Source organism: Choloepus didactylus, chromosome 2 (assembly GCF_015220235.1).
Source record: "Choloepus didactylus isolate mChoDid1 chromosome 2, mChoDid1.pri, whole genome shotgun sequence".
In the NCBI taxonomy this organism is placed as follows: Eukaryota; Metazoa; Chordata; class Mammalia; order Pilosa; family Megalonychidae; genus Choloepus; species Choloepus didactylus.
In genome coordinates this window covers 54,709,876-54,735,930 of record NC_051308.1, presented here as the reverse complement: position 1 = coordinate 54,735,930, position 26,055 = coordinate 54,709,876, and the positions used below count along the sequence as shown (strand labels likewise).

Below are 26,055 nucleotides of genomic sequence, written 5' to 3'. Positions count from 1 at the left end.
GTTACACAGTTACAGTCTTAAGGCCATAAAATGTCCAAGGTAACGTATCAGCGATCGGGTACCTTCACTGGAGGATGGCCAATGGTGTCCAGAAAACCTCTGTTAGCTGGGAAGACACGTGGTTGGCATCTGCTCTGGAGCTCTGCTTTCAAAATGGCTTTCTCCCAGGACTTTCCTCTCTAGGCTTCAGCTTCTCTCCAAAATGTCACTCTCAGTTGCTCTTGTGTCCTCTCTTAGCTTCTCCGGAGCAAAAGTCTGCTTTCAAAGGCCTTCTCCAAAATGTCTCTGTAAACTGCAGTTTCTCTCTCAGCTTCTGCGCATTCTTCAAAGTGTCCCTCTTGGCTGTAGCAAGCTTGCTCCTTCTGTCTGAGCTTATATAGTGCTCTAGTAAACTAATCAAGACCCATGCTGAATGGGCAGGGCCACACCTCCATGGAAAGTATCCAATCAGAGTTATCACCCACAGTTGTGTGGGTCACATCTCCACGGAAACACTCAAAGAATTACAGTCTAATCAACACTGATACATCTGCCCACACAAGATTGCATCAAAGATAATGGCATTTTGGGGGACATAATATATTCAAACCAGCACAGACATGACAAATGAAAACAAAATGTGTACATTTTCAGTTCAAAAAATGTATATTTATATACCCTTGTCTTAGGAAGAAACACTAAACTTGTCTGGGAAGGATCAGGACATCTTCAAAGACCTAGAGAGGCTTTGATCCAGCCTTACTGTGCAGGCTTACCTGACAGACCAGGGAAGAAAATCATTCTAGCTAGAAGCAACAGAGTAAAATGGCAGACAGATAAAGCAGAATGCAGAATCTTCAGGGAACATCAAGTTATTCACTATGTGGCTGGATGTGCGTAGAGAAGTGTAGGGTGAAAGATGAAATGGTAGGCAGTGCTAGTATTACAAAAGGCTTTGATGAAATGATGTCACGGAGTTTGACTTCTTTTATATTGACTTACTGTTTTGTGTGTTGGTTTTGTTTTCCCAGTTAGATTGCAAGGTCCTTGAGCACAGACTTTATGTTTCTAAATTGAAATTTACATTTTAAAAAATGCTTTATAAATTTCTTTGATGTTTGCTGACATTTTCTAATTTAGACTTACAAATTTGTCTCTTCTTTCTCTACCAGACCCTTAGTTATTGGGTCTCATCCATTCTCATAGTGTCCATTGTGCTCTGTGGATGACTCCCAGATATCTTTGTTCTAGTTGTCTCTTCTGATCTCCAGACGTGAATGCCTCAGAACCTCCAGCATATTATATCCAAAAATGAAGATGTTCATCTACTAGATATCTGCTCTGTCTTCAGTCTTCCCCAGCTCAGTAAATAGAGTCACTCTCCCTGTTCCTCAGGTGAGCCCCCTGAAATCATTCATGACTCCTTCTGCTACTTCTCTACTCACCCCCTACCTCCACCATCCATCAATCACTGTCACCCACTGATTCTACCTCCTAAATAACTTTTTAATCCACCTACCTTTCTTCAATCCAGTGAGTTCATTTTTCACTTGTTACATTGTAGCAACCTACTTTAGAGGGTAATTATTAGGATTAAATGAGTTAATATTTATAAATCACAGAACCTGGCATAGGATAAACATTGTATAAATGTTAGAATGAAGGAATGAAAGGAAGGAAGGGAGGAAGGAAGAAAAGAAGGAGGGGGGCTGGAAACAACCTCTTAACTATTCTTCCTTTGCCCATTGTCTTTAAGTCCAAGTCTAAAATTCCTATCCTGGCCACCAAGGCCCAAACTGGCCCCCTTTCAGTTTCCTGAAGGCATCTGGCTCTCATTTACCTTAGATTCTTTGTATACTCTATTCTTTCTGTCTGTCACAGTTTTCCCCCAACTCTTTGCTGAGTTAACTCCTACTCAACTTTGAAATCTCAGCTTAATCGTGACCTCCTCACCACAGAAGATTTTCTGAATCTCTAGACCAGGTTCTATATACATATATATATTTCTCCTGCTGGAGTATATAAAGAGATGCTATCTCTTAGACCAGGGCAAGAGAGCCTCCTGCCTTAGGCTCCAAGCTTTCGAACGCACCACACGGTACGACCACAAAAGAACTAAGTCTATTGAAAACAGGGGTGTCTCTGTCACTTGGGATTCAGCACTCAGTGATGGCACAGAACAACTGGTAACCCTAAACACATATTCCTGAGACTAATACAGTTCAGTCCCCAGGGAAATACGTCTCCATGTCTCTTACTCTATGCTCTCCTGTGTGTGTGTATGTGTGTGTGTAACTGGGCCCCAGTGCCCTGAAGGTTTGTGAGTTGTGTCACTGTGAACTTTGGAGACAGACATGGCTTAGGAGTGCAGGGAGGAATTGAACAGTGGAAGTGCTTAGCTAAAAGAAAAGAAAATTAACTTGCCAAATCCTTCCTCTCAGATAGCATGACTGCAATGGATTCTTGCATGACATGTTTCCCAGCAGTGCTGAGCGTCTGTTTCTTCTCTTTTTGTGTTACAATTGCTAGTTCTGGAGGTACTCATGAATTAGTGAGGCATTTGCAACAGTTGCATATGGTGGCTGAGGAATATTTTGTAGTATTAGACAATTTATATTATTCTTAAGGTTTTATATTTGTAGGTCTACATATGTTTATTAGGGTTCTCCAGAGAAGCAGAACCAATAGGAGAATATATATTTATTATATAGAAATATTATATATAGATTAGATATAGATATAGATATAGATAGATATATTATCAGGAATTGACTCACCTGACTGTGGGGACTGGCAAGGCCAAACTCCATAGGGCAGACCACTGCAAGCTGGAAACTCCTATAAAGGTGGTGCTTAAGTTCTTAACCTGCATTCCTCAGAAGGTGGCTGGTTGGAAATTCTGGCAAGAGCTGATGCTGAAGTTGAGGCAGAAATTCTTTTTCTGGCTCTGAGATCCTCAATTCTGACTTTTAAGACCTTCAACTGATCAGTCAAGGAGATTCCCCACATTGCTGAGGGCAACCTCCTTTGTTCACTGTAGATGTAACCAATGGATTGTAAATGTAATCAGCTGATTATGGATGCAAATCCCATCTATGAAAACTCCTCACAGTAAGAAGCTGGCCAATGCCTGACCAAACAACTGGACATCATAACTTAGTGGAGTTGATACGTGGAACTAACCGTCATGATGCATGAAACATGATACTGATTCTTTTTATTGAAAACTAAATGGTCACTGAACACTGGAATTGCAACTGGTTTCATTTTTATAAAAATATTCAATAAAATTTCAGAACATTTTATTAAAATGTTCAGCTCTTGAGTAGGAACTTTGTCTTCTTCTATTATCTCTCCTGGAAGAAAAGAATACCAGTCCAGAGTGACCTGGGTTCTTCGCAGCCCAAATTCTGAATCTTCAAGGGATTTCAGCCAAACTTTATTCCTTTCCTTTCCCATTCTCTTCACTTACAAATATTTTGTCTTCTTTTCTACCCTAGAGGGTGAGGTGTGAGAAAGAAGCTTGAGTTAAGTCCCTGACTTGAGTTGAGGGGTAGAGGTAGGGTGCACTGGTGATTATCTGCTGGGGTTCTCTTAAGGTGGACTTGGGGAGTGGTAGATGGATGGGGGCAGGGGTAAAGGAATGTTCTGGATTTGTTGCCCCTTCCTGCCAGAATCTCTGGGCTCATGTTGTCCTGGCCAGGCCAGCAGTTTGAGTCGTTTTCTCCAGAGCCCTCAGGGGTTGCAGGGCTGGAAAGTTTTGTGTTTGCAGAGCCAGGATTTGCATCAGTTCCCTCTCAAGGAACTCCCTTCCCTCTCCAGGGGCTTGGAAGACTATGCTTTTGGGGGCTGGAGGAGAGTGATGAGACTGGATGGGGGACAGGGGTCCTTTGCTCATTCTTCTCATCGTTCCTCCACAGAACCTTAAAGACCTGGCTGTTCCCAGTCTCAGAGAATAAGGGAGAAGAGCTGAATCCAAAAACTGGGGCTGGAGGTGGTGAGGAATGCTGACAGACAGAGGGAGAGGTGTGAATAGGGAGAGGTCAGCCAGGGGAACACAGCCTAAGCTAAGAACTAAATCCAGCAGGAGAACAACCGGCTTTGTCCTTTGGATCTCCCTGGATTGGAATGAATGAGCCTCACACCACAGGTTCTTGTGGCAGGCAGTGTGGGTGCAATTGAAAAAACACTAGACTTGGGGATTTTTAACCTGCATTTTAATTCTGGTGCTGCCCCTAAAGAACTCTGATCTTGGGCAAGTGACTTCTCTGAGCCTCAGTTTCCCCTTCAGCATTATTCGCATAGGCTTTGGATTCTGATAGACTCGGCCCTAACACCCATATGACCTTGGATGAGTTATTTAACCTCTGAGTCTCAGTTGTCTCATCTGTAATACAGAGGCAATAATACCTTAGAGCGGTTGTGAGGATGAATAAGATAATTGATGAGCAGTAGATTCCATTAACAACTTAGGATCATAGAATAACAGTGAGTGTGGGGCCAAGCTTCATGGGTTTGAGTCAACTGCTCCCAGCTGTGTGATTTCTCTGAGGCCCTAGTCCTCACCTGTAAAAGGAGTAACAATACCTTCTTCACAGGGTTCTGATGGGGCTCTGATGCGATAAGGGATGTGAAAGCATTTTTACAGCTCTGTACAAATGTGAAGGATTATTTTTGTTCTTTTATTCTTAAACTCATCCTCTAACAAAGACCGACTAAGTTCTGAAATGGAAAAAAAAGGTGGGGGGGGGGCTGAGGGAAGGAATGAGAATTCTTAATTCTTAGGGGGAGTAGCAAAAAAGCTTGAATAATCTGCAACTCTTTTTCACACTTTTCATTAAGCCGGAGCTCCTCAGAGTAGCTCGCCTCCATGGGTGAGAGGTGAGGAGCTGGGGGCAGGTGAGAGGCAGGGGAACTGTGAGGAGAGAGCTGAGTCCAGGAAGGCATGGAAGGTCTTTGGTGAGGAAGAAGAGAGGGAATCTCTCAAGTCCCAGCCCCCCTCTGTGTCTCCCTCCATGACCCCAACTACCTCGTGATTCACAAAGCACAGCTCTTAGCCTTGAGCCAAGAAATGCTGCCTTCCAATGCCCCCCACCTGGCAGCTACTGAGCGGATTCAAATATGCTCAGAGTTGGCTTCCAGAGGGGAAAGACCGAAAGACAGGAGCTCAGCTGTCCCCTAAGAGAGGACAGCTTGCCCTTCCTCATGCTTCACCAGCCAGGGCAGAGTCCCTCAAACCGGTCTCGTCCTCCTCCCCCACTGGGCCCTCCAGTACCCTTTGATCAGTCTGAACCAGGATCTGCCAGGCTGGGCTCCACTGAGAGGCTCGGTTATCAAGTGCCTTTTCCTTGGGAGCTTATCCCACAGGATATGCCAGGGAAATGTTTCCATAGATTAGTGCCTCCTGGGGTGAGACAGCAGCAGCAGGTGGCAGGAACAGAGCAGGGGAGGGAGCAAAGCCCAAGGATTCTTTGGTGGGGGCTGGGGGGACCAAGGACAAAGTGTCTTTGCTCCAGCCTCCCACCTTGGGAACCAGGACGTTAGGGAATTCTCCCAAGCCCCCTGCCTCAGTCTCACCCCTCAGTGACCCGCTGGTGCTGCATAGATTGTTTTATTTGATTAATTGTTGTGGCAATTATGGTAACATCACAGTTTGACTATGTCCCACTCCAGGTGTACAATAAATTAGAGGGTGGGGGAAGGGACACAGGGCCAGGAGAGAAAAGATGAAGAGAGAGCCAAAGAATCCAAGGGGAGAGGAGGGGGAAAAAAAAAAGAAAGAAGTCATCACAAGAAGAAATATATCTTCTCTGGAGGAGGCAGCCTTACAAGAGTGCCCTAAATTAAACACTCACACCAGGTAAAGCCTGGTTAAGATTTTTCAAATCTGCATTTGTTAAGTCAGGTCTGGAGGGTGAGGCAGTTAAATAACCAGCATAAGATCAGACAAGTCAGATACCTCTAAGATAGGTGGGACACACATGACACTCAGTGGAAGAATGGAAATGCTGGGCGTAAGGAGAAGCCAGGTTGTTGCTGGGCCTCTCTTACCCCCTGCCCATGGCACTGGGGGAGTCTAGGAGTAAGAAATGCAAGTGGGCAATGTGTTCAATGTAGTTTTGGCCACAAGTATCCTCAAGATTGGCTTTTCCCCTTGGGTTATGTCCAGGTTGGGCATCTCTAACTCATCTGGCTCCTTGACCTCACAGTTCATGCCAATGAGGAGCCTGTGCCTGGAATATGTCCGCATTCTGGATCAATTCAAAGATGAATTTCACCTGGGTCTCGTAGGCTTGCACTGAGATTTTCTCGTTGATTCCGTGGATGCTGAGGGAACAGAGATGCATGTTGGGAAGGAGAGGAGAGGGCCAAATGCTATAACACAAGTGTTATTACAGAGCTCTCCCCTCCCCCTCTCCCACTGGATCCGCACCCCCCCCCCCCATCTCCCGAATCCCCTGAAGCTACTGGCCTTTGACCTTCCAGGGCTGGGAAGTGGGCAAGGTGGGTGAGCCCATTTGTAAATAGTAAGGTTTCATATGACATGCCTTTTAAGGATCCATGCTCATGGCTAAGAACACGGGGGTAGACAATGAAATAAACCCCTAAGGACTTCAAAATCATCTCCTGATCTGAAATCCATTCCATAATTTCACCTCTGGGGGATCGATCCTCCTAATTCTCTTCCTCTTGGCCAGGGTCCCTAGCTAGACTTATTTCTAAGCCAGCACCCTATTCCCCAACTTTCTAGGGGTATGAGAAGGTAGGAAGGACAACTGCTCAGGATACCTATCCACCCCTCTGTTCACTTAGCAACTTAGTATAAGATTTCATGCCCATCATCCTGCCTCCCCACAACAACAACAAAAATAACCAACAAAAAATGTAACCTGACAGATGAAAGGAAATAAAGATTTGCTACCCACCTCCCATTTAAAAACCACACCAAACATGAAAGCTGTTCTTAAGCTCATATTCAAATATTTTCATTGTGTTGGCAACCAACTATGGTGGGGAAAATAGGTCTGGATGTGATAAGGAGCAGAAAGGAAAATGTCTTGGATTTCCATAGTGAGAATTCAAAGCACATGCTCACTTTTGACTTCATGTGTGTCTGCATTTCACTGCATGGTAAGTGAGAGCTCTGAGGAGTCTTCCCATTTTGTAGGTGGAGAAAATGAGGTCCAGAGGGTAAGTGCTCTCCCAATGGGAGGAAGAGCTGGGATCAGCACCTAAGGATCCTAATTCTACCAGGTTCTTACCAATCACCTGATTTTATCTCCATTCCTGAAAAATGGGGGAAATTGCCACAAAATCTGGGGAGTAGCAAGACTGGCAATTGGAGCAGTTGGCTGCTAGGTTCTAGGATGCCTCCATTTTAGTTCGTGCAAACAAGAATGAGGCTTCCCTTCATTCTGTGGACTTTAAGGAGAATGCTCAAACCTATTCCACTCACCTACTGAAGTCCTGAGGCTGGAGATAAAGGGGGTTGAATCGGTAGATGCTGGTCGAAAGGTTCGTATAGTGTCGGCTGTCTGTGTTGCCAATGCAAGTGCCTAGAAAGGAAAGACCAAGAGGGATGGGGCTTTATGTGAGGATCCAAGCCATGGGAGTGGGTGGAGGTGGGCTGGCTGGAAAATTAGGACCCCTCAGTCACTACAAAGCAGTGCCTGGGCCCTCTTGAGAGCCCATGGCTATGAACTTTTGTCCTCCTGGCTACCCATTCTCAAAGCCTCACTCAAACACCATTTCAGCCAGGAAGATGGAACCCCCTCCCAAGGGCATCAGTGAGATAACCCTTGAATGGCCCAAATCCCTTGAATGGCCCAAAGCTAAGTTCCCTCTCTCCATGAAGACCAAGTGGCCAACATTTTCATGTCACACCCATAGCCATAGTCATTTGCTATTTTAGAAACCAGAAGTCTAGATATCATTCCTTTATTGCCTCATCTTTGTTCCTCTGGGAAATTTTACTTCCGGAAAATGCAATCCTCTTGAAGTGGAACATTATTTCCTTTTATTCTCATCCTTTAAAGAATGAATCTGTCTTCCTAGAGTCAAATCTTAGATTTGAAAAGTCCCAGGATACTCTCTCTCCTGTCTCCCACTCCCCAGGTGGCAGGAGATCACCCCACTTCCCAGCTGGAGCTGGGACTTACTCCCAATACCAGTGATCCTGGGAAAAGACACCTTGGAGAATCAATTCAAGACTGGTTGTAGGATATGAGACGGTAATTTGTGTTTTGTTCTATTTCCCTCTCCTCATTTCAAACAGGTAGCCAGGCCCTTCACAATTTCTTGCTTTGGGGATTTCTGCCAATTGATTTCTGCCTGTTTTTTTCCCCTGTAAAAGCCTAACTCTGTTGATGGGATTAGGGCAGGTGCCCCAGAAGAGAGGGGGTAGGATAAGGAGACTTTGAGGACCAAAAGATGAGAATCTGGGGACTGTGAGGGCCAGGGCCCCTGGATGGTGGGGACCCGGGCCCTGCTCTGTGACAGGACTCTGAGGAGGCGGCAGGACGTCAGAGGGAATGGCTGCCTGGTATGCTCAGGGAGGTGGGGCCTTAGGTCTAGAGTCAAATACCCCACTCCCCAAACAGGCCAGGGAATCAGAGGAAACCTCCAGCCTGAAGTGACCTTGTGCCTAGAACTTAGATGTCTCAAAGGTAGCCACAAGGACTGATGACCACTGGCTTAGTGACTTTCTGATGCTGCATAAGACCCTGAGGACTTGATTCAAGGGGGTGGTTGCTGGGAGGCCTCAATAATGTCTGAGATTGACTTTCCTGAGGAGTGGGGGCTCACAGTCAGGTTTAGCTTGACTAGGAAAAAGAAAAAAGGCTACCTTTTGCACACTTGAGTTTGTGGATGCAAATTTTTACTGTAAGCTCCTTAAGGGCTCATGCTGAGCACAGGGGCAGAACCTAAGTATAAGCTCAGCAAATGTTTGGGGGAATCAAGGCTTAAACCTAGATGAAAGGAAACTGGACAGCAGGCCTTAATCCTACTCACATCATAGACCAGAGATTCTCAAACTGTGGTCAGCCATCATCTGTGTCAGAATTCCCAGGGTATTTGTTAAAAAAGCAGATTCCAGGACCCTATCCTGGGTTTCCTTAACCAGAATCCTTGGGATTGGGTCCAGGAAATCTGTATCTAACAACTTCTCTAGCTGATGCTTTCCCATTCTTAAATTTGGGTGCTACTGTCTACACATCATAGACATCAATTGTATACTGTAAGACGGGAAAGGGGCTATTGAGATTGACCTGAGCTGGGAGACGTGAATGGGTTAATGAAAATAGTGTAGGCTGGAAGCTTTTCTGGGCTGAGAACTCTAAGTCCTGCTGCTGAGTTGTTATCCTAGGATGGATCTGAACCAGAATCTGGGGAAACCTGGCCCCCTCTGTGGCTCCTCCAGAAAAGAAGGGTGGTCTAGGCCAATCCTCCCCTCCATGCCGGAGTGATTGGCCCAGGTTAAGCAAGGGCCCAGGTTTGACTGATCTAATTTATTGTTTCTGCTCCTTTCCTGTTTGCTTTCTCACTTCCACTCTAGGGGAAAATACATTTCCAGTCCCATCAGGAAGGGAAGTAGCCAGCTGTTGCCAGGCTGAACAGCTGGGATGGGGTGGGGAGGCAGACATTGGATAGGAAACTGTCCCATCCCCCCACCTCCCTCTAGCCACAGCTGATGAAGTCATTACCTGGGACAACAATATTGATTTCCGGGAAGACGGACCGTATGGTCTGGCTGAGCAGCTGGTAGCCGAACGCCTGGTCATCAGAGGGGCTGACAGGCAAGGGGTCAAAGGCACTTAACACATGGTACTGGACTCGGTCATCAGCCACAATGTCCTTGACGAGTTCTAGCACCTCCAGGGTGGAAACAAAGGCAGTTTGATATCTTATTGATTTACTATCCAAGAACCACATGAATTTAAGTAGTCCTGATTTTTCTTCAGTAAGACAGAGTCCTGGAGTTCACAGAGATGACTACTTGTTTTAGAATAGGGACCTCAGTTTTAGCTGACTGACTGTAGGAGATATACGAGCAAGGTCTTCTTGGAAAGTAATCTAAAGCATGACAGATTTAGGTTAAATATTTGAAAGGCTTGTCTTATAGCCACGAGTGAGGTAGGGAATTGGAAAATCAGGAAATTAGGTGTTCTCTGGGTTGGCTGATTAAGCATAGAAGAAGGATGACAATGTGGAATAGACAGCAGGATGTGAATCTCAATGAACTCGAGGCAGAGAGATGGATTTGATGACCTCCTTTCAGCCTGGGGGAGTCTCAGACAGGTGATGAAAGGGTCACACACTTTTCTTTTCCTTCTCTGGGCATCCCTGTTTCCTGTTTGCATCAATTGCACTGGAGCCAGGAAGTCAGGGACTGAGATTCAAACATTCTCTCTTTGCCTCCTTTCCACAGGAAGGAACCTGAGGAAGCTCCTAAAAATTCAGTCTGAAATGGCTAGAGCTGAAACCAGCAAAATTCCTGGTCCCAAGCAGGATGTAGATCAGACCCTGAGGATCAGGCCACATGGAACCATGCGGGAATGGGCCAGGAGGGTGGTTTAGGGTGGCCCCCAAAACTTAACAGACACTCAGGGAAAACCCCAGCTCTAGTCTCAACTCATCTGATGAGCAGTTGCTTTAAAATTACCTCTGCCCTAGAAAGGAGGATGTTCCATAGCTGGGGATCACCTGAATGGAGCACTTCATCCCAAGATTTTCCCTTGTTAAGTCAGTGTCCCTTGGAAGCATGAGAAGAGCTGAGTTCGGAAAGGAAATGAGGGTCCCCACTGCTGGTTCAGAAACAACCATTTGAACCAAACCAAATTTCCTGCGGTTGGATGGTATGTCAGTTTGGCTATCTTATGTCCCCCAGAAAAAGCCATGTTCTTTGATACAGTCTTGTGGGGGCAGACATAATAGTGTTGATTAGGTTGGAACCTTTGGATTAGGTTGTTTCCATGGAGTTGTGACCCACCCGACTGTAGGTGATGACTCTGATTAGATAATTTCCAAGGAGGTTTGGCCCCACCCATTCACTGTGGCCTTGATTAGTTTGACTGGAGTATTATAAGAGCTCAGACAGAAGGAGCTCGGAAGAGCTGCAGCTGAGATGCACGTTTTGAAGAGGGCTATTGGAAGCTGACACTGACATTTTGGAGAATGCCATTTTGAAACGCAACCTGGGAGCAAGCAGACGCCAGCCACCTGCCTTCCCAGCTAACAGAGGTTTTCCGGACGCCAATGGCCATCCTTCAGTGAAGGCACCCTATTGTTGATGCCTTACATGGACACTTTATGGCCTTAAGACTGTAACTCTGTAACCAAATAAACTCCCTTTATAAAAGCCAATCCATTGCTGATGTTTTGCAAAACAACAGCATTAGCAAACCAGAACAGATGGGTAAAGGTGTCAACTCACTTATCAGGGCTCATTTTCTCTCTAGCACTTTTGACTCAAATATTTGAATACAAGAATTAACGTACAGTTTTGATATATTCTAGACCTGCTAGGAGATTGCTGAAATCATTCCCCTACAAGGTGGATTGAGACCATGCCCATGATCCCCTGCTCCAAATTAGTTGGAAATTCCTGCCCTTGGAATCCTCCACAAGAGTCCAGGATTCCCAGTAGCTGCTAGGTCAGGTCCTGACTCACAGGCACCAGTACCAAGCACATGAAAGGTATGCAGTAAATGTTAAATACATGAAATTTAAAACACATAAACCAATAAAAATAATAATGGGAGCTGTGTCATTAAGTAACACACCTGGGGTTATACAGTTAGAATCACCGGGTTGGAGTTTTGAATCTGGTCTGTCTGACTTCACCAGGACTGTGATTTGCTGCTTCCTAAGTACATACAGGTTGAGGTGGTGTGAAGCAGAGGCAGAAAGAGGGTGGGGTTCATCTAAGATGGATTCCTCATGGTATGAATTTTGAGCCAGAGTTTGAAGGAAGGACAAGAAACTTTGGGCCTCAGACAGCCACTTATAGTTGCATGACCTTGTGCAAGTTCCTTAGCCTCTCTGGGCCCCAGCATGCTCATCTGTTAAAACGTGGAGAGGATACCACCCACCTCATGTGGTGGTTGTGAGCATTATTTGAGTTAATATACGTAATAGGCTTTGGCCAGTGCCTAGCACATTGTAAGTGCTCAATAAATAGTAGCTATCATTTGTTCTTTTGAATAGAAGGACCACCCTGAGCAATAATCAGAGACACTGGAGTGTCTGGGACTCTCCTTGGGAGACTTGGAGGAGAGGACACATCAGTGGGAAGGGCCCTTGAAAGTGGCTTTAGAACATATTGACCTCTAGTTTCTCTATCTCCTGTAGTCATTACAGCACATTCCCACAATTTTATCACTGCCCAAGCCATCATATTCCAAAATTATCCCTTAAGTGAGGCTTCCTGCAACATTATAAACCATTATGTTGTTCTCTAATTGTTTTATGTCCAAGTATATTTTCCTCTTAAGTGAGCTGTAAATTTGTTGAAGGCAAGGACAATGGATACTTAAAAATTGGTAAGGTCTTAGAGTTAGCAAGTCCAGTTTCCGTCTTGCTGTAGGATTGCTCACTAGAATATCCATGACAGTTTGTCATCTAACCTCTGCTCAAACACTTCCAGTGGCAGGAAGCTCACCGTCACGTTATATGCCATTCCATTTTTGAGCAACTTGGTTATGAATGTCTTCCTTATAATGAGCTGAGATATGGCTTACTGTAACATCCAGAAACCCCCCTCTTTTTTTTTTTATATTGTATATATGCTGCATGATACAATAGGATACTAGACACATTGTAAACACTCAGAATCTGGCCTCTGTCTGAATTGGAGGGCATCTAGTGCTGTTTCCTGCCTGTGCACTTGAGGTCTGGAATGCTGTTCCCCAGGTCTTTGCTCCTTCTCAGGTCCTGATGTAAATGCCTCCTCAGAGGGGCCTTCACTGACCACTGTACCAAAGTAAATCCTACTTCTACCCCCACAATCCCTCTGTGACACATCATCCTATTATTTTCTTTGTGGTACCCACCACTTAAAAAATCACCTTGTTCATTTATTTGATTACTTGCTTATTGCTGTCTCTTCCCCACTAGAATGTAAGCACCATTAGGAAACTTTTATCCCAAGTGCCTAGAAGAATGTCTAGCCCACAGTAGCCACCTCAATAAATACTGCATGAAGGAAGGAAGGAAAGAATGAAAGAAGGAAGGAATCTTCTCTACAACATTCTCAACATCCTCTGTTTTAGTGATGAGGAACTCATTACCAACATTCTCAACAGCCTCTTTTAGTGATGAGGAACTCATTACCACCCAAGGCAATGTATTCTAAAATTCTCTCTTAAGTGGAGGCTCTCTGAAACATCTCCTTTTAGCCTTATTTCTGCTCGTACAGACCTATCCAGAGCAAATCCTCCTTTCTGCATGACAGCCTATTAAATTTCTGAAGGCTCTTATTCCTCATAGACATGTGCTGGAGACCTATCTATGTTCTGAAATGGGAGAGACCAGTCAGAAAGGGAGGAAGAGGACTCTGGGAGCTGTCTGTGCTCCTGCAGGGTCCAGCCCCAAACCCTGCACCTGCCCAGCAGGGAGTGCCCCTGGCACATGGAGCTGGGGCACAAGAAAGAGGAATGACTAGGACAAATGGCCCCATGAGCTTTCTGAATCATGGAGGCTTTCCATTCCTCGCTGGGGCAGGGGGGCAGGATGGGCCTAGGGATTCCAGGGATTTCATCAGCTCTACCGGGAAGGAAGTCCACAGTGGCAGGGGACTAGAGGGGAGGGAAGAGTGCCAGAACCCGGGGAGATGAAAGCCCCAGCTGGGTGGAAAACACCTCTTGGAAAGGGTATGGAGTTGGAATGAGCCTGGAAAAAAACTGGTGGAAAGCTCAACAAGGGGAATTCAATGATTTCCTGGCCTTGTGAGCCCCCAGGAGAGGACAGAGGTTGGCACCTGATAAAGAGTAGTACACTCCAAAGCTCACATGGTCCCAGCTCCCGGCTGAATGCTGGGTGACTCCGAGCAGGCGGTTAACTTGTTACCCACTCTGCAGTGAGGAGTGTGTCTCCCCCCTGGGTGAGGATAAATGGAATCCTCCATGGAAAAGAACTTGGGGAGATAGGACCACTGGAGCCTAAGTGTGGCTGATCCTCGATTATCTGTGCCAGAGAGTCGGGAATCACTACCTGCTCCTAACTCTCTTTAATTTTGGAATGTATTATTTATCCAATAACTTCTGGGTTGCCTTTTTGGATCATTTTTTTGAAGATTCAGATTTACCTTTTGAATTCTTTTTAACCCAACCTGATATTTAAATAAGCCTGCATTTCCTGTAGACCTCAAGCATGCTGTGTAACTTCTTCTCACGCTTTAGATCTCAGCTCAAATGTCACTTCCTCAGGGACAGCTTGCCTGACCTGCAGACAAGGTCTGGTTCCTCATCATGTTTTCTGATAGTACCAGGTTCCTTTTTGTCATAGCATTTGTCATAGTTTGCAATTGTACATTCATTTTTGTAATTATTTAATTGGTGTTCATGGCATACCATTGCAAGGTTCTGTCCTCAAATCTCTTCTCTACTAATTTGACACATCCTTCCCAGTGGGATTTTATTGACTTTAGAGATTTAAATTATGTTGATAATGCCCCAACCCATCTCTCTTGTTTATGTCTTTTTTCAGTCCTGAGGTTGCCTATTATATCTCATAGGCTTCTCAAACTTCTAAATCATTAGTTCTCTCTTTAAACTTGCCCTTCCCAATCTTAGTTAAAGGCACCTGCAGTTAGCCAGTTACTCAGGTTAAAAATCTTGGAGCCCTTTCTCTTACCTCATATCCATTTATTACCACATCCTGTTGAACCCGTCTCTCTGGAGGGTGCCCTCTTCTCCACCTCATGAGGATCTCAATACCCACTGCCTGAGATGATGCAACCATTTCCTAAATATCTCTTCCTACTCCAGCACTTCCTCTGCATTACCACCAGCATTATCTCTCTTAAAGCAAATCTGGGTATATCACTCCCTTGTTTGAAGACCTCTGACAGTTCTCTTTTGACAACAAATTTGAGCCCAAATACCTCGGCACAGCAGACAAGGCCTTGATCCCCAACCTATAACTCCATTTCCATCTCTCATTGCTTCTCCCCAATTTACTCTACTCTTTAGCCACATGAATGACTTCCTTCTGGCAAACTTCCATTCATCCTCTAAGTCCCAGCTCAAATTTCTAGTGCTCAGAAAAGGCTTTCTTCACTCTTAAAGATAGCACCAGTCCCCTTCTTTTCAGGACTATGGTAATTTGTTCATCCCTATTTGTTATGATCCCAGTATAGTATTGTAACTCAAAGCACAAACTCGGGATCAAGACTGCTAGATGTGTATGTAGTCTTGGGCATGTTACTTAACTGCTCTGTGCTTCTGTTTCCTCACCTGTTAAATGAAAATACAGTTCTTACCTCATAGGGTGGTGTGAGGATTCAATGAGTGTGTGTGTGTGTGTGTGTGTGTGTGTGTGTATACCTTAGAACAGTGCCAAACATGTGCAAGTCGTGATATGTGTTTGCTATTATGATAATTTATTAGTATTTGTCTCCCATCCCCAGCCTCCAAGTTCCCCCAACCAGAGTTCTCCTATCCTAGCTACATACCTGGTACATAAGAAGCTTTTGAAGAATGTTGGTTGAACAAATGAGAATCTGGGCCAGCCCTGGGATTGCAGGTAAGCCTGGGTCCCCAGGGCTCTTACCTCCCTGATGTTGAACCAGTTGTCTGAACATATAGTATGTACCTCCTGGACAGTCTGTGCAGGGTGAATCCGGAAGTTGATTGTGGCCTGGGCCTTTGGGGGTATTACATTTACCTAGAGAGAACCACAAACCCTGGTCTGAGCCATCCTCAAGTCCTTCTGTACAAGATCCCTGCCCAGGAAAAGCCAATCATCAGGGACAGAGGAAGCTGATTTGATTTAAAGGTGCAGGGCCTAATTTTCTTTAGTCTGCTTCTTGTCTTTTCTGGTCCCTTGACCATTTCAGAGGGGTTGTAGACCTAGACTTGACATGTGGCCATGTTCAGAGCTAGAGAGGTGTCTCTGCTTTATCCTTCTTGGTCCTGGAGGGTTACAGAGAACTGCTCACAGCAAGATTGCTTTTGCTGTGACTGGGTAAACACCTCTGTTTTGGCCCTTGCTGCACTTTTGTGATTCTTTTGTGTGTACTATCTTTCCCAGGTCACCAGGGACATATCTGCATTTAGCATTAGTGCTTAGTCAGAACAGGGCCCTGTGCTTCTGAACGCCTTATCACAGTGTGTTTGATACCTGAGGGGAATGATGATGGTAGTGGTGTTTTCCCAGGTCCAATTACAGAATTTGATGTTCTTTGCCTGGCCAGGAAGAATCCAGGATTAATTGGAGAAGAGAAACTATGGAGGAATTTTTCTTTGGAGGACACACGAGAACAGACCACCCAACTATGTATTTTTCTTTGAAGGGCTCTGGTATACAAGAGCACTAGACTAGGGACAGGAAAACATGGCTGTTCCAAATTATATGTATGATTTTGAATAATGACAACCTCTTTGGACTTCTGTTTTGTCAACTGACAAATGTGGACAATAATACTCATAGGGCTGGTAGGAAGATCAAATGGATGTGAAAGTATTGTGGGAAGGTGAAAACACGATTCAGATTCAAGGTCACCATACTATTATTTTGGTAACCATTAATAGGCAGCTGTGAAGACATGTCAGGTCCAGCTAATACACTGGATATTCTAGTTGTCTGTGGTAGGAATTAATTTGGAGGCCCCATGCACTTATTCCTAACCTGAGCTCCTCTTCAAGGTCACGTTTTACTCTACAGAAATGTCCCCCCACCGAAGTTGTGCTGGTGGTACTGGCAGTAATAGGAATGGCTTAATTTCCTTCAAGATTTCAGAAAGACCCATGCCCAGGTTAACTAGTATGGCTGTGACTTGGCCCTTTAACTTGGCCAATCCTATTGGAAATGGACCAATTTGCTGAAAACTAATTCTTGAAATAAAATTTTAGCAAAGTATTGATTCACCCAAAACTTACTTCTATAAAAGTAAACCTCATATAGAGTTTATAGCAATTTATGTTTGCTAAGGCCACGCAATATTCAGTGTATTTTGGGAAATGACAATGTATATATTTTAAGTGTTGTATATTTCACAACTGTTACAGATTTTATAAATAGAAGGTGAGTTTCTCTCTTTGAACACTGGGTAACACCAGGAGAAAAATACATTAGTCACTTATTATGTTGTCAGTGGATAAATCCTTCAAAAAATGGGGAAGAAGGATAAAAAAAGATCCTTAGTAGTAGAAAGGCTAGAAACCTTTAGTCTGCAGGAGCCAAATGCCAGGTTAATATAACACATGTTTAACTACAGGCTGAACATATGTCACAAGAATTAACCCCCCCCCCACAACAATCCCCTTTAACACTAGAGTAGTGTCTTTTTTTTTTAGGGGGTGGGTGGGACAGGGTTACAGACCTGCAGAACCCGAGGGGGCCAGGGACACCCCTGCTAAAACACACATATTTGGTCGGCAGTTTCAGAGAAGCTGTAGACCTAGGCTAGAACCCTGGCTCTTGAGGCTTACCCACCTGACGACACAGGACAGTTTGGCACTGGTCCTTTCTATTATTCAAATTGTATACAAGAGAAGGAAGGAGGAGCCAGGAGATGAAGCCCAGAAGTGTAGGGGTGAGTGGGCAGCGAGGGAAAAGTATGCAGCAGGAGACAGGCGATGTTACCTTGACCCCTGCATTGAACATGGTGAGTGCTGTGGTGGTCCTTATCATCGCATTGGTGATGTAATTTCTCTCCATCAACCTAAAGAAAAAGAATTAAGGTCAGATGTTTAGAACGAACTGTACAATGGAGAGAAGGAGGGTTGGAGGATGACCCCACTTTCCTGAACTTTGGAGACATTTAAGACTAGGAGGGACATCTTGAATATGAATTAGATGTAGTGTCTCGTGGCTGAGAGGTGAATAGTCAGGCCCAGTTAAGCCAAGGAGAGGGGACTGGGGAGTGGGTAGGTTTGGGTGTGGGGGGAGGGAGTGAGGTGGGAAGATAATACTTTACCTGCTTACCAGGGGTTGAAATAGCCACAAATTACACAGGATAATATTGATGGGGAAGGAAAACTGAAAGGGAAAGAACCAGGTCAGCAGAATTACAAACGGGTTAGCATGACAGGGTCATTCTACCTGAGGCCTGGGTAGATCTGCCTTGAGGGCCCTCCACCGTCAGGAGAGCAGCTGGGTTCAGCTGGCTTAATTGCTGCTAGAGAGCAAGGGACACGGAGGCAATTACCACCTGGCTGGGCTTATCTGATTGGATAGAATAATTGTACAGCAGCCTCAAGGATGAGTGGGAAACAGTTTTCTGGGTGGATTAGATTTTAGGATCTCAGATAAGCATCTCAATTATGGCACAGGGAACAAGCCAGATCCCTCCTTTTTGGCTGAGCCACTGGCTGGGAAAGGGTGGGAATGGGCAGAGCACTGTCAGCAGTAGGACCCTCTTATTACTCTAAAGTTCTCTGCTACCCTTTCCTCCTCTTCCATGGTTTACCAGGAGTATGTGATACTCCTTGTGCCAGTTTCTCCATTCCACACACCTCATTTCCCAATTGCTCCAATGCGATCTTCAATGGCCCCTCTCCAAACATGTTAGGCATTGGTGTTTGTTCCAGTCTAGAAGAGAAAGGGTATACTCAAGACTTACCCAACCCCAGCCAAAGATCAGCAGCCTGAAGAGGAGGAGGAGGAAGATAAGAGCAAGTTTCAACATGCCTGGCCAGGAGATCTCCCATTCTAATCCTATCATCTCTGCCAACCCAACCATTCTGAAGATCTCATAGCACCAGCAAGGTCACCTCTGCTCCACCAGCAGGAGCATTCCCTATCTACCAAGTCTGAGTTAGAACGTCCCCTCCTGCTCCTCCTCAGGCTTCCTGTGCATCCACTCTCATAGCACCTACAACATTGCAGCAGAATTATCATTCTCCTCCAGTAACTGTGAGTTCCTTGAGGACAGGGACTGTGTCGGCTTTGTCCACCACTGCATGCCTATCACGTGGCACAAAGCCTTGTACATGGTAAGTACTCAGTTAACTATTTGTTGAATGAATATAGCTTTCCTTTTCATTTCACTGATAAGATAACAGCCACAGATGAGCTCTGTTGTTCCAGGCCCTGCAATCTGCACCCATGGCCAGCGGCCCTTATTTACCTTTGCCCTCCTACTGGGACAGGTGGAGAATTTGCACAGCTCTATTAGTCATTGCCAACTTGTGATTTCTAACTTCTTCTTTAGACTCCGGACTCTTCCAGCTACCTGACCTAGCTTTTGTCAGCTGGCTTGCTGTCTCGCCTCTGAGTCTCACCTGCTGTAAGAATGTAGTAAGAGATCGTCTTCTGAGCTCTAGCCCTTGTCTGGGTACTCACGTCTCTGTCCCTTCTTAGGCCTCCACCATGGCTTCCCAGTCCAGTTTCAGGGCAGGAAACTTAGACTCCTCAAACTCAAAGTGGGAAAGGGCCAGGAGTTGCTTACCGGCTGACAGCGGCTGCGAGGATGCCAATGCTTGTCTCCTTTGGAGGAGCTGAAGAGTGGCCTGGAGTCATGTTTACTTCCAGCATGAGGTTAACTGCACCTTTCTCTGAGACTGCAATCCTGTAGGATCAGAGATATCCTCCTGACGTCCCCCGGACCAGGCTCATCCCACAGGCCCACAGGCCCATCTGTGCAGTGGTCTGGTGGACTAGGAAGTCAGCTTCATGCTGCTTAAAACATTTACACTAGAGGAGGAAGGGAAGGGGGGCCCAGAACTGGCTGAGAATTGGGGTAAAGGAGGCAGGAGGGACAAAATAAAGAGCTGTCTCAGCGTGGCTTACAGATATCAGGCTGGAGTCATCTCAAATGGGTAAAGCCAAGGTGGGGCTATACTCACTGGGCAAAGGGCTTCTTGAGGTTGGGAACGAAACCATCCAAGATGAAGCTGCCCTCATCCACAATGAAGGCTAGCTGGACACCCCTTGCCTGTAGCAGGGTTGAGATCTTCTGAGCCCCATTCTTCCCTGATACCTGCAGACATTGAAACCAGACCTACAGTCCTTCTCAGCCTCTCCTCCAGAGATGGCTAGTGGAGAGCATATCAGTCTAGCTAGGGGCTGCAGAATCTCCTCGACCAGTCTCTTTCCTGAGGGACAGGGTCCTAGACAATCTTGTCTCACAGAATCCTGGAAAGTCAGAACGAGAAGGAACTAACCCCCTCATTTCACATATGAAGAAACTGGGAACCAGAAGTTGAAGTGACTTGCCTAGGGTCAAAGCAAGTGACGTTACTGGAAATCAAACACAGTCATTTATCTCCCTGTTTTGCTCTCTTTCCATCACACCAGTATTTCTCAGTGTGTGCTTCAGACCTCCCCAGGGAGTTAGTTAAAAATTCAGAGTTACTACACAGGGCCCAGGGATCTGTATTTTGGTGAAGGTCCTCAGTTCTGGCACACAGACACCCAAAGAGAAGTTTGCAGACCACTACACTACATCACAGAGACCCTGAAGCTGGGGAGCAAACTGGACTAGGCTGAAGTATCCCCACAAATGGGGACCCCAGAGACATAGGGTAAGGAGGCTTTACCTCCTCATCATGGCCCAGAGCAATGAAGAAAGATCTTTGGGGGATGTAGTTCCTGATCAGCAGGAGCTTCAAGGCCTGCAGGATTGCCTGGTGGACAGAAGCACAACAGAAGAAAAAGCCTTATTTTCTAAGTAGGTATCAGGGCAATAGAGACTTTCAGCTGGCTACATCAGGGCTAGTGGACTAGGATCTAACAGGTTCCCTTTAAAGGAAACAAATTTAAATGGTCCCAGGAGACTGGATGTGAAAAAACAGAGCTCTGCATAAAACTTTAACCACCTGGAGAAAAGCATGAACTTATGAATGTCAAAGTGGAAAAAGTCCCTGGAGATCATCTACTCTAATCCCTATTTCACAGCTGAGAAATAGGGAAGAGACAAACTGATGGCTAGAATCCAGGTCTCCTGGAGCCAAGATTTTTTCTACCACAATCTCCTGCTTCCCAGGGTTCAGCTGAAGCACCCCTATCCTGGGTTGATCTTTAGGACCCCAAGGCAAAGGTAACATGTTGTTTCAGACCATCACAGAGTTCTTGTTGTCCAGTGTGCCCCGACCATGGATGAAACCATCACGCTCCAGCCCAGAGAACGGGGGCACGTCCCAGCCTTCTCCAGGGGCAGGCACCACGTCAAAGTGAGCCATCAGCATGTAGGGCTGCAAGGTGGGGTCTGAGCCTTGGACAGTGAATAGGTGGCTGTACTCTCCCACAACTTCATGCTGGATAAAGCTGGTGTTGAACAGTGTAGGAAAGACTAGAGGCAAAGGGGTGAGAAATAGGCAGAGAAAGCCTGGATTAACAGTTTCCGTAGGTTTACCTACCTCGGTGCTCCCCTGCACTTTTTTGTTTTGTTTTGTTTTAAACATGCAGCCTCCTTTGAGAAGCCTTCTGGGGCAAAGCCAGTCTGTTTCCAGACCTGCCCAGATAATCTCTGCAATTCCTCTTTCCCATATTTTAATGTGCTATTACTCTGTAATAATATGTACATCAGGACTCCACCATTAAGACAGTGAATTCCTCAAGATCTGGCTTGGTCTGATCTGTAACATGTTATCACAAGTGTGTGGTACAGGGCTATGCAGACTGGGGGTGTGCTAAATTTTGAATATAGTAGGCCCCAGTATCCAAAATACTTGGAACCAGACATGGCATATATATATACACACATACATACATACATACATATATAATCAGAGATATTTTTCAGGGTCCTTTAAACAAAACAACACTCCAACTATTTGTGTAATATGGAGGTAAATATTCCATCTAGCACAAAGCCACACTTTTATGCAGAGGTGTGGATCTTCCCAGGGTCAATTATTAACAGAGGTGGACTTAGATACAGGGGAAAAATAACTTTTATCTCCTCTGGGCTATCCTAGAATAATTCACATATACATTTGTGGATACCTGAAGACCAAAAATGGAAGCAGAATATGCTTTTATCTTGTCAGTTAGATTATCTAATTTACTGCCACTGTATATTTATTTTCTTATTTTTATCTTCTATTGTTTAGGAAAGACTTTCCAGCTTGGTTTCCACTTGGCTACTGGGGCTTAATCCCAGACCCACCTGCCCCAGAATGTTATCATGGAGGCTACTTGCTGCACCAAGGTCAGCATTTCCCACCCCTGACAACTTTAGTGGGAATCTTTTCTTATTTGATTTAGGAAGGGGGACCTCACTACTCCCCATAAGTTTTTTTTTGCAAGCTGGAGGTGGGGTGGGGAGGAGATGTGGCCCAAGTCTCCTTTTTTCCCTGACTCATTTTTCTTCAGTTCTGTACTCCATGGGTAGTGGGTCTGAGAGAAGACTGATGTGAATGCTCAAAGTTGTTGATTGTCTAGAAGTTTAGAAATGTGTTAGCAATGAATCCAGAAAGGGCCCTGGGTAGGTGGATTGGGCATGTATGGAGGTAAGGGTGGGAGGAGGGTGGGACACAGTTCTGGAAACTTGGAAGAGTAGGATGAATTTCCAGTCCTACTTTTTGACTGTATATTTATTGGCAATGCCTATTTAGTGCAAAGATTGAGAGAATTCTGCCTCTGCTCTAACCCCTGGGTTCTCCCTTCTATACCTCCCCACTATGTACAAAACTCAAAGGAGGCCTGTGGGAACTAGATTGTCCTCTGGCTCAGTCACAAAATAAACTTCTTTACCACCTTGTAAAGGAACAGCATCTCTAGTGCTATCTCTGCCACCCCTTACCCATAGTTTGTGGCTGACTATTGTTATTACCTTTCTGCATGTACTCTCCAAACTCAGCCAGGGCTGTAGTATTAGACTCCTCGTCACTGAAAGACACCGTTGGGATCTGGATGGCACCTGTCAGAGTTAGACAGTCAGGGATGGGAGATTAAAGATGATAACAATCGGGTTTTTTTCTATGGTGCTCTGCTGTGTAGAAAGCTCTTTTGCATACACTAATTGCAGTTAATAATCTCTAATTATTAATCCTGTAATGTTGGGGCTGTTATTTTTCCCTAATTTGAAGATGAGGAAACAAGCTTAGAGAATTAAGTGAGCTTCCCAAGACTGCTTAGCAAGAAGCAGCACAGCTGGGATTTAAATCCAGGTCTTCTGGGTTACCTTAGGCTAATGTGGTTCTTAAAGAAAAAAAATCCAAGACTGCGTGGGAAGCTACTATAAGTTGTTCCTAAATTCTCACTTTCTGCCTTTGAAACCATTACTCCCTTTGATGAATTCAAGCTCTGTCAGTCTCAAGGAGCCCATTGTCCTGGGCCCCTACATCAATAAAGCTTTGTGTGCTGAGAGTTTATTCCTCATGGATGGTTCATGCAGAATCTCAGCCAAGGCCAGCTTTTTGGGCAGATAATGCCCTGGAAGGGGCGGATTCAGAAGCTCCCAAACAAGCTCCGAAGTCCTAAGATTACCTCTTCCTCCCTACTTAGAACTCTTAGTTCCTGAATTGCCACCACTGGCTCATCCCTTCGAGTTTGGAAGGCTTTACAGTCTTCAAGAGTTCCATTATCAAAGGTAAATACCACTGGGAGGGGAAACTCAATGAATCATGAGAATATTTGCTTAGATAGACATCTAAGAATGCAGAGGAACAAATCAGCTTGATGTTGAGGAAGGGGCTCTCGCAAACTTAATTCTGTAGTCAATTTTGCTAAGGATCAACCTTACATCATAGTCCACCATATAGATGAGGAAACTGAAGTTCAAAGAGAAGCAGAGCCAAGATCTGAACTGAAGTTTTCCCCTTGCTCAGAGTTCTAAGCCGTGTTGCTATAAAGTCCTACGCTATTCTCATCTAGTTTTTGCTTTCTTTCTTTGAAAAGAGGCTCTTGAGAGCTGCTGCCCAACACCTTTCAGAGAAATGTTTCTACTATGCTTTGGGAGAAACCCGCCCTGCTTGTGAGACCTATAACCCCAGCTCATGCACAATTTAAACACGACTACAGAGATTAGCTTTTGGTTCCTGCATCTGTCTGCACATGTTTATGTAGGCAGTTTCTCTTAATCCATTATTTCATGGGAGGGAGAAAACTGGAGCTAAGCCAATGTTGAGGAAGAATCCTGTTATCCCATAGGATCTAGTACACAACAGAAACTTCCCTCTTTCCTTGTGGAAAATGCAGATTCAGAAGACGAATCAGTTTTTAGTCTTGTGTAGAGGTCTAGAGAAGAGAGGTCCTTCAATTAGGAGAAGGAATATCCTACGCTCTGGGGCCAGCCCACACCCCATGGAGCCATCTGGAGCCCAGTGCCCACTTGTTGCTGTGGGGCCCTGGAGATCATTCAACTGACCTAAGTCTTGATTTCTGTCTTCTGCAGAGAAGTTTAAGATCACTTAGTCTTATTTTAAGATATTGCAGAGATTTAAGCAACACGAAATTTTCCAAAGCTTAAAAGTGGCAGGCAGATAAAAGCTACACCAGGCAAGCAGGGGGTAGGGTGCTAAGAGGGAAGTGGGAGCTTTCCAGGGTTATGCAGGGGACACCCGGAGTTTCCAGAAGCCAGGTCTGGGTGAACATAGCACCCATGAGGCAGGCCGCAAATGCTGGGACCTGCGTTGGGGCTGGGGTGAGGTGGGTTGCAGAGGTCAAACTCGAGTAGCCGACCCTCTGCGAAGGGAGAAGGGGAGTCATGGGTTGACCCAAGGAGTGAAAGACCCACATCTGAGCATAGGTGGACGAAGGGGACTACGGCTCACCTTTCAGGGCCTCTTTCATTGCGATGCGCTCCTCTTCTCTGAACAGAGAAGGGATTCGCGACACCCCCTGAGGCTTCTTTCCCCGCAGGCCCTTCGATCTGGAGACGGTGGCGAGCCCTAGCAGCAGCCCGGCAGCCACGGCCAGCATGCAAGCGTATCTCCGAACCATACTTCTCCCGAGTCCTCGCTGCCAGTTTGCAGCCTCACTTTGGACCCAAACGCCAAGACCAGGTCTTAGTCCTGTTATTGCTCCAATTCCCGCAATCTGCCTTAGCCCCACCCCATTCCCAGATCTGACCAATCATAGCTTGACTGGGGCTGCGGAACAACCAATCGACGAGTCAGCCCCGAAAGGCTTTTTGGGAGTTGTGGTTTGTTCCCAGGAAGCCGGCGGCTGTAGGGTAGAGTGAAGTGTGACTGCAGATGATATTCAAATTTTGTCTGCACTTGATCTTCCTGTTTGAGATACTCGTAAATCGCTTACTGTAATAACAACAAATCAAATTAAAGGGGAAAAAAACCCAATAAAACAAACGAAGCGATCATACTTTATTCTACTTCTAACTTTTCTGAAGCTGAGAACTGGACTACAACGCCTCCATATTCCGTTGGGGGTGGGGGTGGGGGCTCTCTCGGCCCCGGACTTGATTTCATCTGAAATTGGAACTGTATTGCGCGATTTAGGGATATTGCTTTGAAGTACCAACTCAGAAGGTTTGCTCCTTTTTAGGAATTTTGCTGAAAATGTTTTTGATGCTAATCATGTCAACACTGCATTTTTCCCACTCTAGGCTAAGACCAAAGAATTTTTAGAACAATTACAGTATAAATATTTAAGAGAATTGTGATATATTAACAGATATTCAGCAAACTAAAATTTCATAGCTATTCAGAAATAAATCTTACAACACAGAAATATAAAATTAGGTTTTTTTAGAGCCAGAAGATATTTCTTCCAGCACCCTCGATGCAATTTCATCTGGCACCAATCTCACATTTTAGAATTCTCAAAAAAAATTAAGTGCTATATAGTCAGTCCATATAGCTGCTCATAAAGCTGCAAATTCACAATCCTGTGTTTGCCAAAAGTCAGAGAGGGAGTGCTTTGCTCTGACCCTTCCACTAATCCTACTTAAAAAAAAATCTAAAATCAAATAGTTACTTTTCCATAGTCATTTTAAAAAGCATTATGAAA

General features: G+C 45.2%; 1 protein-coding gene across 6 annotated transcripts; it reads right to left on the bottom strand.

The window, feature by feature from the left end:
• Positions 1–4,640: 4,640 nt before the first annotated feature.
• PM20D1 (peptidase M20 domain containing 1) lies at positions 4,641–25,123 on the bottom strand. Of its 6 annotated transcripts, none has more exons than XM_037824886.1 (13): positions 24,861–25,123; positions 22,919–23,005; positions 21,201–21,433; positions 20,682–20,768; positions 19,989–20,122; positions 19,592–19,711; positions 18,657–18,732; positions 18,119–18,180; positions 17,785–17,863; positions 15,751–15,864; positions 9,684–9,852; positions 7,436–7,535; positions 4,641–6,306 (listed from the first exon to the last, which is right to left on the bottom strand). In XM_037824886.1, the coding sequence occupies exons 1-13, from the start codon at positions 25,027–25,029 to the stop codon at positions 6,183–6,185; spliced, it is 1,554 nt and encodes a 517-aa protein (XP_037680814.1). In that variant the 5' UTR covers positions 25,030–25,123; the 3' UTR covers positions 4,641–6,182. The 6 variants fall into 6 exon arrangements, with proteins under 6 accessions (XP_037680814.1, XP_037680815.1, XP_037680819.1 ...); XM_037824887.1 differs by having other exon boundaries at positions 15,793–15,864; XM_037824891.1 differs by lacking the exon at positions 9,684–9,852.
• Between the last annotated feature and the right edge of the window lie 932 nt (positions 25,124–26,055).

Coding starts and splice junctions, on each gene's coding strand:
- PM20D1 (XM_037824886.1), bottom strand. CDS start 25,029: ATGGTTCGGAGATACGCTTGCATGCTGGCCGTGGCTGCCGGGCTGCTG. Junction 23,006..24,860: donor AATGAAAGAGGCCCTGAAAG/GTGAGCCGTAGT, acceptor TAACTCTGACAG/GTGCCATCCAGATCCCAACG. Junction 21,434..22,918: donor TGGAGAGTACATGCAGAAAG/GTAATAACAATA, acceptor CTTTGCCTCTAG/TCTTTCCTACACTGTTCAAC.